The sequence below is a fragment of the Falco rusticolus genome, chromosome W, assembly GCF_015220075.1.
Source record: "Falco rusticolus isolate bFalRus1 chromosome W, bFalRus1.pri, whole genome shotgun sequence".
Classification (NCBI taxonomy): Eukaryota; Metazoa; Chordata; class Aves; order Falconiformes; family Falconidae; genus Falco; species Falco rusticolus.
In genome coordinates this window covers 2,039,419-2,055,479 of record NC_051209.1, presented here as the reverse complement: position 1 = coordinate 2,055,479, position 16,061 = coordinate 2,039,419, and the positions used below count along the sequence as shown (strand labels likewise).

Genomic DNA, 16,061 nt, shown 5'->3' with positions numbered 1-16,061 from the left:
TGCTCTGGCTCCTGGAGCACTTCCTCCTCCTCCTTCTGCACTGACCTTAGTGTCTGCAGATTTTTTCTCGCATATTCTCACTCCTCTGTCTGTCTGCAATTTGTTGCACAGGTATTTTCTTTCCCCCTTCTTAAATATGTTATCACAGAGGCACTACCACTGTTGATGATTGGCTTGGCCTTGGCCAGCGGTTGGTCCATCTTGGAGCCGGCTAGCATTGGCTCCATTGGACATGGGGGAAGCTTCTACCAGCTTCTCACAGAAGCCACCCCTGTAGCCGCCCTGCTACCAAAACCTTGCCACGCAAACCCAATACATAGTCTCACTGAGACATAGAGGTGAAAAATAAATCCTTCCTCACTGATCCCTCTCCTTTACATTCTGCAACAGGAAAGAAAAATAAATAGCAATTCACTGAAGTCCTTAGGCAAATTATTTGCATTTCAATAATCTTAATTAAACTGTTGTAATGACATAGTAGAGAACAAAGTAATTTTTGCAAGTGGCCGAAATTCTGTTCTTCAGTGGTAAAGATCCGAGATCCAATGATTGTATGAAGTATGAGACAGAATCCCAAAAAGCAACATGTAGGCATCTTTCTGTTATTCTTATCGTCACTTAGGTAAACAAAAAGATCAAAGAAACAGTCTGCTTTTCCAGTACTACTGCAATCATGCAAAACACTTAAGAAATTCACTAAACAGCCTACAAATTCTGAAAGTTTTCTGTTAATAAAGACATAATTATTTCTTTTCCCCCATACTTCTGAGTTTATGTTCTACACAAGCCAAAAAATCTTTAGTAATAATGTAAAATAACTGTATTCACTGTACTGAACTTTAAATGTTTTGAACTTTCTGGCTATAATAAAGATATTCAGGAAATGTTAATATATGGACAATGAGGACAGAGCATGTATAATTTAAAAAGTAATCACTGGAATAATACATCTATACAATATTTATCATAAGAAACATTTTGGGAGAACTAGAAGCTCAAATATATTTCAGAAAAGTTAAATGTCAAGGAATGAAGATACTATAGTACAAATTTATGGCCAAAAATACTGATTTTTTAACCCAGCAAGTTTTTTGAGGAGCATTATTTATGCATTAGCTTTTTCAACAAAAAAGCACAACCTATTTTTTTCCCCCAAACAATAGACAATACATGCATTTAAATAACACTTTAAGAATAGCAAATATGATCTTTATTTTTTTAAACACTGCAAATTAAAAAATGTATCTGACCCCCCCCCCCCCAATATATCGGTCAAGTAAGGATTTCCTGCAGCATGATAAATAAGGAATCCAGCAATAGACTTCAGCTTAGACCATCTTTTGAGAGAAAAAAAACCCAACCAGCCACAAAAACAGCTTTAGAATAAGATTGATCTGGTTGAATTCTCTTGCATTTTTGATACTATCTTCAACATCAGCTTTGCCCAAACAATTCTCCTATTCTTTTTTTCCTGCAGCATGGCTACTCTGAAAAAGCTTGAGTGAAAGTTACAGTAAAATCCCTCTAACTAGATAATGACCCTCAATGGATTACTGATTACATGGAAATGCTTGTTATGATTGATACACTCAAAATATTATGGGAAAAAACCAGAAATAAAAAAAAAAGAGATATCAGTGGTTCTTATCAAACCAAAACACATTGTTTTTCAAGATCTCTACTAAACTAACAAATTGGACAGGGACATATGACCTTAGTTGTTTATGTCCAAAGAGGGACTGTATCTACAAAAGTGTGGATATCTAAAATAGACATTAAATATCTACAACAAGCCATTTTAATTTCATAACTTGTGACAGTCTCTCCAAAACGTATTCACTTTATTGGTTTCTTAATTAGAGGTAGGTAATTTGAAGGCCTTATTAAAATACTGTGCACACTTCATTAGTTTACTAATGTAATTCAGGATAACCATGCACAGAGCTCCAAGAACAGCAGCACATATAATAAATTATTTGGGCTTTTTTTTTCCCATGTGGTTTAACATGTCTTTGTTTTCTCCTATTATTTCATTATTTTGCGAAGACTGCATAAGAAGGAGCACTAGGTTGAGTAATCTGAAAGTCTTTTTCATCTTACAACCAAAAGCTTGCAGTCCAGCAATGTCTTCATATGCAGTCCTTTTACCCCCTTTTAAAGTTTTTGCAAATCATGCCGTCAGTTCTGACTGACAACCAGCATAAAGTCTGTTCTCCACTTTCAAACTAAAAAAAGTGTTTCACAATCATGTGGCATTATGATTAAAAATTACAGTTCATACACATTGAAAAGCAAAAATCTGAATTATAAAAAGTAAGCTGCCCTTATAGCTTCATCAAGCTATATATGTCAGGACAGTGCCAGTTAGTGAAAAAAGCTAGTTTAAGGTTTCTGTAAAACACATATTACAGCTTTCTTGTACTAGTTAACACCTAGAATACACAGGTTCCCAATGTTTTCCTTCCCTCCTCTCCCATTTATGACATTCAATGAAATCACATAATTTTGGCAAAGTTAAAAGGGTTTCTGTCTTGTTTTTGCCTTCAGCTTCATGTTAGAGGGACATACTTCTGGACTCAAGTACTATAATGCATAGTGGAAATCACCAATTAAAACAGCAACAGCAATGGAATATATTGCAAGTGGGAACAGCTATGTAATTTAAAAAGGAAATGTTTTTGTAAACACTGTCACACTGCAATGCTGTGTTAGGTGACTCATGTAAGGCTTGCATTAGCATGCTGAATATATATTTTTTCAGAATATGCTCAAATGATCCAAACATTGACACAGGTTCAACTCAAAATATACCAGAAGCACACACTCTTGAATTTTGCAATCACAATATATCTATAAAGCATGAGTAAACTTTTGTTTTGTTTTTATACAAAATTTAAAACCCCATTCCTCCCCCCAATATCCCATAACAAACCAAACCAAACCCCAAACCTTCGTTAGACACCGCTGGCTTTTTTTTTTCTTTTTTTTTTCTTTTTTTTTTTTTTGCTACAGTTCTATTTATATCACTAAATCCAAGGTGGTCAATGTATTCCCAGGTTAAAAGAAGGAATATTATCATGCACTAGCAACTTTTTTGTTGTTAGATCTAAGGTTTCTGTAATTTCTGAAATAATATAACTGATCTGATGTTCTGTATTTTTTCATGATATTTTTAGGGAAATAGCATATACCCATTAGTACTTATGTTCAATAGTTTGAAATGTCTCTAAATTCACTGTTCTAATAAAGTTAAAATTATCTGAAGTTGAATCTGCCAAATACAAATTCATATTTAAGAGCTTATGTTCCAATCCTAGATATAATGGCATAAATTCTTCCAACAAAAATGGTTTCTACATCTGTATAAAACCCTGACAAGATTTAAGCATTACTTTGTGAATGTCCTCTGCGTGTCTCTGATTTACTCAGGAATGTACAAATGATTTTATACAGCATGATGCTAGTACCACTCTGTACTATAATAAGCTTTTTTTGCTTTTTAAATAAAAACAAAAAAATCCCTAGTCAGAAATAAACTGACAAAATTTACATTCTTCTCTTAAAAAAGTAAATAAAATAACATTATTTAAAATGTGAATTAGCTGTAAGACATTGAATACAATTACATAGATATATATCAAAACAGCACATTCAATTTGCCAAAAATTAATGATTGCAAAGCCAGTGTGGGTGCTGCCATATATATATAGACATGTATGTACAATGATTATAGCATTCATAATTGCACTATACCTACAGTCAGTTTTCAATTATAAGGTGTTTTATGAGGGAACAAAAAATAGCAACTGTTCTTATTATTGTTGTTTTGGAGTTGGGAGGGTTAAGGATAAAACCATCTCATTAGTATTTATTGTTAACTTTGTTAGTCAACTAATAAGTCATTCTTTTCCCACCTCTCCTCTGCTGCTGAGGCACAATTTCTGTGCTAAGTGCAGTCTAGTGCTACTTGGCATTGTAGATAATCAATCCAATTACATTTGACCTCTGAGCTCTCTGTAGCTTGCTAGCAATCATGCACCTAGTCAAAAAAACACCTTTCAACCTAAGCTGCTCATCAATGTGTGCTACATTTTTGTTATTAAAAATTTGCATGTTTAAATGTCAAGAGTGATTTTCTCATTGTTTTATTTACATTAATAAATCTTTCTAAAGAACATCAAGAGAGGCTATTTTGTATGAAGCCTATCAAATGTCTGTGAATCAGTTAAGAGGCAACCTTATCAAGAAAGGTTCCTGAATGTGATCATTCATCAATAATTTCATGCTGTACAAAGGTGCTTTGATATTATTATAGAAAACATTGTATGCAATGTCATGCCATCTCTGACATAAGGAGACAGTTAAACTGTCTTCTATACATGTATACCTAGTAGCATATTCACTCACATTGTTGGTTTTGGCATTAAAAATTTGAACATTTTCTAACAAAGGGAACATATGAGCTGAAATTATGGTGGTTTATCATTTGGCAGTTGGCTCAGTCAGGTCAGTTCCCAATCTGGTATTTCAATCTGTATCTTATGTTTCAAAAGTACTGGTTTTATAAAAAGCCAGATTTGGCAAGATTTTACATAGCAAAAATATTTTTTCTACTGTGGAAAAGCACACTTTAAAAAAGCTCTAACTTAAGAAAAAATGCATGAAACTGGATAAAAAAAGCTTCCAGGCTGTTTCAGGCTGTAGCCACTGGGGAAAATGTAGTGTCCATGACATTTCTGTTTGGCATTTGTGAATAAAGAAAAGAGAAAATAATGGCACATGGCAATTAAAAAGAGATTCTGTGATATTCCATGAACATCCCAGGTTTGTGTCTTTAATTATTTCATTACTGCCTACTATGCATCTATCTGAACTGTGAAAGTATGGTTAAACTCTAAATATATACTATATTGCAATCCCAATATTCTAGCCTCAAAAGTAAAGACAGAATGAAAACACTCATGTAAAGAATTTAAAACTCACACTATCAATACTTTTGATCCTTCAGAGAAAGTACATTCTGTAAAATTTGAATGACTGATAACTTCAGTTCTGATGATAGCATTTTTCCTGACCAAATCGCTCAGAAAATATTTTACCAAGGAATGCAACTGGGAAAATGGCCACTGTACCTTTAAAAACATAAGGAGGGGAGGAAGGAGGGAGAGAGAAAGGGTCAGGGAAAGAGGAAACCAGTTTGATTTTGCTTCAGTAGCAAAAAACTGTTATCCGTTGTGAGTGTACGACTGAGAATTTAAAACACATTGAGTCACAAGGTTTTGCCTAAAAAATAAGGAAATGTACTGTGAATACATCTTTTGTTTTTCCTCCATACAGTTTAAATAAAATCATAATATTAAATAAAAACTCTGTGGACATTCAACAGAGTCCAGGCTGGCAATAAATTAGTATTATGCAATTTGTTTTCACAGATAATACAGTCCCTCTTGTGTATCTTCAATCACCCAGAGATGGTCTTGGAGGGCCTCCTAAGCACAGTTAGACCAGGTTGTACTCCTTCAGATTTAACTGTAGGATTGTGTCCTTGACAGCAGCAAAGACGAAGCGTATATTCTCTGTGTCTGTAGCACATGTGAAGTGGGAGTAGATAATTTTGTCACTGTCTGGATTCAGGTCTACAAACATTTTCAAGATGAACTCTCGTGCTGCTTGTGCATCCCGTTGTGGTCCTGATAATTAAGAAGGAAAAAGTCAGTTTTTCCTAAAGTCAATTAAATATTTGAGCTTCTTTAAGAGGGGAACCTTAGAAGCAGAAAACAGAAGAAAGACTCAGTCTGTGATCCTCGTATAAGAGAAGGGGAAATTTTTAATAATAAATACTACCATACACTGTCTTTTCCCAGTAGGAATCATTAAAAAATAAAAATGGAAGGAAATTCCAGAAGTTGATCATGTAGAAGCTTTTCTTTTCCTGCTGACTATCCTCTTTCTTCCATAAGACGTTTAAAATGGAGAAGTGAAATTGATAACCTATAACCACACAAAATGAACAACAGAAGAAATAGTTGCTTTATACTAATAAATATTTTTAAAAATAATAGAATTGGCCCATTTTCAGTCTGTATCTACTATATTTAAAGTATACTTAAGTACAGAATCACAGAAAGGTCAGGGTTGGAAGGGACCTCTGCAGATCATCTAGTTCAATCCCCCTGCTAAAGCAGGTTCGCCTAGAGCAGGTTGCACAGAGTTGCATCCAGGTGGGTTTTTAATGTCTCCAGAGAAGGAGACTCCACAACCTCTCTGGGCAGCCTGTTCCAGTGGTCTGTCACCCTCAAGGTAAAGAAGTTCTTCCTTGTATTCAGATGGAACTTCCTGTGTTGCAGTTTGTGCCCATTGCCCCTTGTCCTGTTGCTGGGCACCACTAAAAGGAGTGTGGCCCCATCCTCTTGACACTCACCCTGAAGATATTTGTAGACATTGATAAGATCCCCTCTCAGTCTTCTCCAGGCTAAACAGGCCCATCTCTCTCAGCCTTGCCTCATAAGGGAGATGCTCCAGTCCCCTCATCATCTTGGTAGCCCTCTGCTAGGCCCTGTCCAGTAGTTCCCTGTCTCTCTTGAACTGGGGAGCCCAGAACTGGGCACAGAACTCCAGATGCTGCCTCACCAGGGCAGAGTAGAGGGGGAGGATAACCTCCTTTGTCCTACTGGCCACGCTCCTCCTAATGTACCCCAGGATCCCATTGGCCTTCTTGGCCACGAGGGCACACTGCTGGCTCATGGTCAACTTGCCTGTCCACCAGAACTCCCAGGTCTTTCTCCACAGAGCTGCCTTCCAGCAGGTCAGCCCCAGCCTGTACTGGTGCAGGGGGTTGTTCCTCCCTAGGTGCAGGACCTTATATTTGCCTTTATTGAACTTCACTAGGTTCCTCTCTGCCCAACTCTCTAGTCTGTCCAGGTCTCACTGAATGGCAGCACAGCCTTCTGGTGTATTAGCTACTCCTCCCAGTTTTGTATCATCCGCAAACTTGCTGAGGGTACATCCTATCCCTTCATCTAGGTCACTGATTAATAAGTACGTTCTTTTAAAATGTAGCAAAATCAAGTTACATCCTAGACTGACACTGTCTCCAATAGAATTTAATTTACTTTAGTGATAATAAAATATAAATGCTTGCTAGCTGAAGCTGTTAAATTGCAAAAAGTTAATGTTCTAACAAATCATTTATCTAAATTATATATTTAAATTTCTAATTTATAATATATGTATAGTCCTATTAAGTCTAAATTAAGTTTGTAATTTTCAGAACACCACAAAGGCTATATATAAATGTTTTGCTTTACACAAGACAGAAGGCAAAATAATGATTTCCAGTTTAGAACAGTGAGGATTTGTTCATGTTTACAGCCAAAAAAGCAGCAAAGAAGCAGAAACATGAGCCACAAGCTATTATTTTCCTATACTGCTATTCTGTACCAATGCAGTTTTCATAGGCCATTATTCCCATGCCCTCCTTTTTCTTCAATGTGGGTTTCTACAGAACATGTATGTTTGCTGTGCCTCCTCCTCCTATCTCCTCGTTAGTCCTGGTCTTGTTACATGAAAATATAAATACCAGTGATCAGCTGTTAAATAGTTCTGTCCTTCAGTGGTTATGAAATCTGTACTTAGGGGGTTAGTGTGTGCCCACATAACTTTCAGTAACTGCACAATAAAACTTAGTTTTAATACTTAAATACAATTGCAAACATTTCTAATTTGGATAACTGCAAAAATTAGATAGCAAAGGAAGCACAGAAGAGAAATCATATGCTTTCTGATATCTATTGGTTGCAAAACCTTGTGGAAGGAGAACATGATTCTGCAACAATATCTTGGTGTATGCACATGAATATATATGTGTATATATGTATAGACACATACACAAACTACACATTTGCTGAGATGTACAGAAGAACATGTAAACAGATAAGTTCTCTGAGGTAGGACAGAGAGGACTGTTCAAAAATTTTAAAAAAGTTTCTCAACAGATTCTATCCTTTAGCTTCAGCACACATTTTATAGAAACCGCAGCAACAATAAATTTCACTACAATTCTTTTTTACTCTTAATGAGTTTAAATATTTTTAAAGGAGACTCCAAGACTTTCAAAGACAATGATTTCTTCAAAATAAGCCATTTATTGTTTTAATCAACTTCCTAGAATTTTGTTAGTTTTACAATAGGTAGACACAGGCAGGGTTGTCCCTCTCAAAATCTACTGCACTATTCAAAGCCTGTATACAAATTTTGCTTACCTAAAATGTCTGCTGATTAATATGTAATTTAAAATTTTTTTTGACTGGAGTTCAAGCACAGAAAAGTGAGGTTAAAAAGAAACTTTGCCACATCAGGAATTTAGAAAAACGGGAATGAGCCTATGTTAGATTTACAATGCTAAGTGGTTATGATCTAAATAATCTTGGAAAATAATTATAATACAAATAAATAGGTTTCTTGTCCATTGCTCCCTATTTAGCAGTCTTCAAAGGATCTCTCAATATGTTAGTCAAGTCCTATATAAAAAATACTACAATCTGGCTTGGCTACATTAGCTTAGTGAGTGTAATAATTTTTCTTTGAAGACTCTGGAGGGGAGTGTGCTCCTGTGGATAGACATTTTTCTCTTCTTTCCTTCCCAAGTGTATTGGGTCTGGCTGAGCCCCATAACAGCCCTCATAGTGCTGTGGTTTGTATTGGTAGCTAGAAAGGTGGTGGTGATACACCAGTGTTTTGGCTACTACTGAGCAGTGATCGTGCAGCAATCAAGGCTGTCTCTCCAGCATTCCCCCCTCCTCACCAGTAGGCTGGAGGTGGGCAAGATCTTGGGAGGGGACAGAACCAGGACAGCTGACCCAAACAGACCAAAAGGATATTCCATACCATATGATGTCTGCTCAGATATAAAAGCTAGGAGAAAGGAGGAGGAAGGGGAGGCATTCGTTATTTACAAAGTTTGTCTTCTGGAGCAACTGCTACATGCACTGAAGCCCTGCTTCCTGGGAAGTGGCTGAACATCGCCTGCTGATGAGAAGTAGAGAATAACAACTTTTGTTTTCCTTTGCTTCTGCGTGCATGACTTTTGCTATTGCTTCATTAAACTGCCTTTATCTTGACCCACAAGTTTTTAGTCCAGTCTGTGAGTCAGTCTTTTTGTATTAGCTGTGAATGCATACCTTCATGTGATACTCTGACCCTTGACCATGTCTCAGTCTCTCATCCAATGTTGTTATGACATACTGTGCAGTACAACTGCTTAGTTTAATCAGTCCAATTTGCCATCCTGGTTAGCATTTCTCATTCCTGTGACACTTTCTCCATTGTGTTACCACACAGGAAACTTCATGGGAGAAGTGATCCAGCTGAAAAATACCTAATTCTGATGAGTTCTCCAAATCTGTCCATCTTCAACATCTCCAAACAGGGTGCTGGAACAGCAGAGGGGACCACACAGTGATCCATGCAAGCCAGAGACTGTGTAATCCACCTCATCTTTCCACCAGAAGAAATCAAATCAAACCATAACCTTGTCTAAGGGGTTAAGTCCAGCAAGATCTGCGGAATTAAGAGTCAGATGCTTAAAGACTTTCAAGTCTGGCCTACTCATTATGGCCCTACTGGTCCACAACCTTCTTTTGTTTCCCTTACACATAGCAAAGGAGAAGAGAGGGTTTCTCTGAGCTGACTGATTGTAAACATACTAACCTTCTATGATGAAATGACTGGCTTAGTAGATGAGGGGAGAGCAGTGGATATCATCTACCTAGATTTCCCATAAGATCTTCATAGGCAAGCTGCTGAAGTATGCGCTGGATGAGCAAACAGTGAGGGGGATTGAAAACTGGCTGAATGGCTCAGATCAGAGGGTGGTGATCAGTGGCACAAAGTCTAGTTGGAGGTCAGTAAATAGTGGCATACCCCAGGGTCAGTATTGGGTCCAGTCCTGTTCAACATCTTCATTAATGATCTGGATGAGGGAGCAGAGTGTACCATTGGCAAGTTTGCTGATGACACAAAACTGGGAGGAGTGGCTGATATGCTGGAGGCACCTCAACAGGCTGGAAAAATGAGCCGACAGGAACCTCATGCAGTTCAGCAAGGGGAAGTACCAAGTCCTGCACCTGAGGAAGAACAAGCCTAGGCACCAATATATGCTGGGGGCCACCAGGATGGAAAGTAGCTTTGCAGAAGAGGACCTGAGGGTCCTGGTGGACACCAAGTTGAACATAAGCCAGCAATGTGCTCTTGTTGCAAAGGCTAATGGTATCCTGGGCTGAATTAGGAAGAGTGGTCCCAGCAGGTCAAGGGAGGTGATCCTTACCCTCTCTTCAGCGCTGGTGAGGCCACACCTGGAGTCTTGTCTCCATCTCTGGGCTCCCCAGTACAAGAGAGACATGGATATACTGGAGACAGTCCAGCAAAGGGCCAAAAAGAAGATTGAGGGACTGGAGGAAAGGCTGAGAAATTTGGCACTGTTTAGCCTAGAGAAGAGAAGGCTCAAGCAGGGTTCTCATCAATGTGTAGAAATACCTGGAGGAAAGGTATAAAGAAGATGGGCCAGGATCTTGTCGATGGTGCCCAGTGACAGGACAAGAGGCAATGTGAACAAGCTGAAGCACAGGACATCTGAACATCAGGAAACCCTTTTTTACTGTGAGGGTGACTGAACACTGGAACAGGTTGCCCAGAGAGGTTGTGTAGTCTCCCTCCTTGGAGATATTAAAAAACCATCTGGACATGGTCCTGGGCAATAGGCACGAGGTGACCTTGTTTAAGCAGGGAGGTTGGGCCAGATGATCTCCAGAGGTCCCTTCTAACCTCAACTATTTGGTGTGAATTTTGTCTGTTTTTTTCTGGACAAGCATTTAACACAGGTGTATTTCCACTTGAGTGATGATAACAGAAGGGCCCATAGAACCTTCCCACCTGCAGGATGTCATCTAGGGCACCTGTCACACTTGTAACTTGAAAGGACAAGAAACATTTTCTATTCAACTGACAGTTCTCTTCTGTATAGTACTATCAAGCTAAGCTTATACTGACTCATAAATAAGTATGGTCTGATCCTGCAGGCTGTTCACTGTGAACATGACCTTTCCTCTCAAACAGGAAAAACCTTTAACTTTTTCCTTTTATCACTCTCCAGTTTTGCAAATGAGAGATTTAATCTTTGTTTGTAGCTTTTGAATCTGCTTTTCACTCTCTGGTGAGACAAAAGAGATGTTATTGTATGAATTTGGGTTTTTTTCTCTGCTACCAAAGCCTCCACTCAGTTACCTTAGAATACCTAACTTTTCACCTCAGGAGAACTTTCTGAAAGTACAGCTTGCTTAGAAAAAGCTGTGTGTTCCACGTAATGTTTTCTGGGAGAAGCACATTAAACTTCACATAAGTAACATAAAATTAAAATAAAGGAAACAAAAAAGAAATGGTATAATGAAAGGGAGGGAGGAGTGACACTGGTATCTCTGACAGCCACAGAGAATTTATGACACTTCTGTTCAGATATCCAGCCTTAAACAAAAAACCAACAAAACCAAACAAAAACAAACCAAAAAATAAAAAAGAGTATGTGAGACACTGTATAAAAATGAGAAATGTATTTTTATGTAATTTCAGCTTTATACTTCAATTCAAACCCTCGCCACAACTTATGAACAAGGACAGAATAAGGCCCATTGATAATATGATGTTATTAATCTAGAATAAATAATTTCACATGAAAGGTATTGCCATCCTATCCAGAATTAATGGAGGTATAAACCAAAATCCTAGTAATCAAGAAATCCCGCAAGACAAATATGGTGTATTAAAAGCTGCTGGTTTTAATAATTTTTTAAAAAACATGACCAGCAAGTCATTCAATTACAAACTAACCATTTGGTGTACTAAGTACAATTTGTAAAGAAGTAAACGGGTGTAATGAAGAATGGGTGGTAATCTTTGTCCTAAGAACCTCTAAGCAAAATACGGGCAAGGCTATTACCTTTTGTCATTACCACAGTATAAATGGCGCATGAGCTCATGGCAATATACTTACCATCATACTCTGGGAAATAATCAACTAAATGGGAGTACATAATTTTCTCCTCTAAGAGATCTTTTTTATTCAAGAACAGAATGACTGAAGAATTCTGGAACCATGGATATGTGATAATTGTCCTAAAGAGTGCTTTGCTTTCTTCCATTCGATTCTGGAACACAAAGATAAATTTATGCAGTCGTGAAAATAAATTTTAACATATTTTTTAAAAATATGCATTTCATGCATATTCCATTTTATTTGATAAACAGATCCATTTAATGTTTTCCACCTTCTTAATGAAATGTAAGATTTAACTGATTCATTTACAGTTCATAGGTAAGTGGTAAATTAAATGTGCAGGCAGTTTCCTTTTGCAAACTCAATGAAAAAAACATAATTATTCTTTAAAACACAGGTCATGGACATGATAGCTGTAAAAAGGTACTATTGTAAATACTGATAATGCACAGTTATGATCAGCCAACAAATTCATGGGTACTGAAATGCATGTGGTTAAAGGCAGAGACAAGTGTACAATAAGACATAATAATTACATTTTAAGAACAAACCTTATTTATTTTATATGACTTTCCTGAACTTTAAATGCAAGTAATCCTTAATTTTTTGAAAGAGATCAGCTTTAAAATAGTTCAAGGTAAATTTGGAATTCACTCATTGATAACCTGAGAATATTTCCCCAAATCAAAGGTTTATGACATAAAATCTTACAAATGGTAAATTTATTTCTAACGTCATCGCGTTAGCCTTTACTTAAGCTTTGCTTAATTGCTCCTGAAAAGTATTTTGCATTATAGTGGAAATGTAAGTGAAGCATACAGTTGCATTTGTAAGGGCTTTCTGACACTAAACTTCTGTTGTGTTTTGATACATTTCTAAAGAACCATTAGGCTGACATGATGCAGTTAATACAGAGTTGGAACAAACTGAGTTCGGTGCAAGGAATTAACTCTACTCCTTTCTTTATTTGGAAAACTCTAAGGCAGGCCTGATTAGCTATGGAAGCTTTTTTTTAAGAGCTGACACCTGAAAACAACAGTTTCACCACCAAACAGGCCTCCAGAGAACAAAATCAAGGAAGTGAATCCTGCAGATTCTGCTGTTGCTGAGCTATAGAATCACAGAAGAAGTTGTAAAAGACACTTAAGATCGAGTCCAACCATAAACTTAACACTGCCAATTCCACCACTAAACCATGTCCCTAAGCATCGCAGCTACAGCTACACGTCTTTTAAATACCTCCAAGGATGGTGACTCAACCACTTCCCTGGGCAGCCTGTTCCAATGCTTGACCACCCTTTCAGTGAAGAATTTTTTCCTAAAATGAAATCTAAACCTCCCCTGGTGCAACTTGAGGCCATTTCCTCTTGTCCTGTCACTTGTTATCTGGGATAAGAGACCTACCCCCACCTGCCTACAGCCTCCTTTCAGGAAGTTGTAGAGAGCAATAAGATCCCCCCTGAGTCTACTCTTCTCCAGACTAAACAACTCCAGTTCCCTCAGCCACTCCTCATAAGACTTCTTCTCTAGACCCTCCACCAGCTTCATTTTCCTTCTCTGGACACGCTCCAGCACCTCTACATCCCTCTTGAAGTGAGGGTCCCAAAACTGAACACAGTATTTGAAGTGCAGCCTCACCAGTGCCGAGTATAGGGGGACAATCACTTCCCTTGTCCTGCTGGTCACACTGTTTCTGATATGAGCCAGGATGCTATTGGCCTTCTTGGCCACCTGGGCACACTGCTGGCTCATGTTCAGCCAGCTGTTGACCAACACCCTCAGGTCCTTTTCCTCTAGGCAGCTTTCCAGCCACTCTTCCCCAAGCCTGTAGCATTGTGTGGGGTTGTTATGACCCAAGTGCAGAACCTGGCACTTCTCGTTCAACCTCATACAACTGGCCTCAGCCCATCGATCCATCCTGTCCAGATCCCTCTGCAGAGCCTTCCTGCCCTCAAGCAGATCAACACTCTCGCCCAACTTGGTGTCATCTGCAAACTTCCTGAGGGTGCACTCAATCCCCTCGTCCAGATCATTGATAAAGATATGAAAAAGAACTGGCCCCAATACTGAGCCCTGGGGAACACCACTTGTGACCTGCTGCCAACTGGATTTAATTCCATTCACCACCACTCTTTGGGCCCAGTCATCCAGCCAGCTTTTAACCCAGTGTAGAGTACACCTGTGCAAGCCATGAGCAGCCAGTTTCTCCAGGAGAATGCTGTGGGAGATGGTGTCAAAGGTTTTACTAAGGTCCAGGTAGACAACATCCACAGCCTTTACTTCATCCACTAGGTGGGTCATCTTGTAGAAGGTGATCAGGTTCTTCAAGCAGGACCTGTCTTTTCTAAACCCATGCAGGCTGAGCCTAATCCCCCAGTTGTCCTGCATGTGCCGCACGATGGCGCTCAGGATGTTCTGTTCCATAACCTTCCCTAGCACTGAGGTCAGGCTGACAAGCCTGTAGTTTCCCATATCCTCCTTCTGTCCCTTCTTGTAGATGGGTGTCACATTGGCTAACCTCCAGTCTTCTGGGACCTCTCCAGATTGCCAGGACTGTTGATAAATGATGGAGACCACCTTGGTGTGCTCTTCTGCTAGCTCCCTCAGTACCCTTGGGAACCCAGATACCCTTCTATGAACCTAGATTTTACAACTATACTCTGCTGTCTCTAGTCCACTAGATTACTAGCTCTCCTGGAAATCTGGAACTAATTTTTGTATTTATTGCCCTGAGAACACAAAATTTTATATATTTAGAAGAGCTACCTGTGATCCGTGTTTGAATGCAGTTTTTCCTGGTATATGGAATAATAATATACTTTATGTAGAAAAAATCTACTGTTTAATCAGGCCATGAAAGCAATGCAAGAGGAGCAGCAGAACACTGAAAGTTTTTGAGTCACATCTCTTACACAGATGACAGGCACAAGTATCAAAGAAGGATTAGATTCTATCATAGTATCACATTGATGCTATCCATAAGAGAGAAGTAGGGCATTTATACACACTCTCTCACTTTGGTGCTGAAATTTTAATACTGTTTCACAGTTCGAAGGTTAGTTGTATTTTGCAGAGTGTGAAAAAATGTCCATTGACTGATTAACAAAGTATCCAAGTTCAATTATTATATTCCTTAATGAACTTGTCACATCACAGTGAGGAATAAGAATGATATTTATTGTAAATTTCTTAATTTAGGGTGACAAATAATACATTTAAAACATTTGCATATTTCTGTCACACATTCTGACAAAAATACACTTTGCTTTATGTGCAATAAATAGATTCATTCTTGCTTTCTGGGACTGGAAGAGAAGGGAGAAGGATGGGAATAAAGCAGTGTTCTGGTATGATAAAAAAATCTATATAGAATAATAGAATGGTTTGGGTTGAAGGGACCTTTAAATGTCATCTAGTCCAACTCCCTTGCAATGAGCAGGGACATCTTCAACTAGATCAGGTTTCTCAGAGCCCCACCCAACCTGGCCTTGAATGTTTCCAAGGGGTGGGGCATCTACCACCTTTCTGGGCAACCTGTTCCAATGTTTCACCACCCTCATCATAAAAAAATTTCTTCTTTATATCCAATCTAAACCTACCCTCTTTCAATTTAAAATTGTTGGCCCTTGTCCTGTCACTACAGGCCCTGGTAAAAAGTCTCTCCCATCTTTCTTATAAGCCCCCTTTATATATTGAAAGGCCACAATAAGGCCTCCCTGGAGCCTTCTTTTCTCCAGGCTGAACAACACCAACTCTCTCAGCCTTTCTTCATAGGAGACATGTTCCATCCCTCTTTTTGTTCCATCCCTCATTTTTGTGGCCCTCCTCTGGACTTGCTCCAACATGTCCGTGTCCTTGTGCTGGGGACTCCAGAGCTGGACACAGGACTCCAGGTGGGGTCTCACAAGAGCAGAGGGCCAGAATCACTTCCCTCAACCTGCTGGCCACGCTTCTTTTAATGCAGCCCAGGATATGATTGGCTTTCTGGGCTGCAAGGACACATTGCTTGTTCATG

The 16,061-nt window shown here is 38.6% G+C and overlaps 1 protein-coding gene across 1 annotated transcript in view; it reads right to left on the bottom strand.

Moving 5' to 3' along the window:
• Nucleotides 1-236: 236 nt before the first annotated feature.
• Nucleotides 237-16,061, bottom strand: part of LOC119140798 (guanine nucleotide-binding protein G(q) subunit alpha-like) — a 135,748-nt gene continuing 119,923 nt past the window's right edge. The window contains exons 6-7 of the mRNA XM_037372405.1: nucleotides 12,044-12,197; nucleotides 237-5,690 (exon numbers count right to left, since the gene is read on the bottom strand). Coding sequence (XP_037228302.1) covers nucleotides 5,500-5,690; nucleotides 12,044-12,197 — 345 coding nt within the window. The 3' untranslated portion in view covers nucleotides 237-5,499. The remainder of the gene's footprint in view (nucleotides 5,691-12,043; nucleotides 12,198-16,061) is intronic.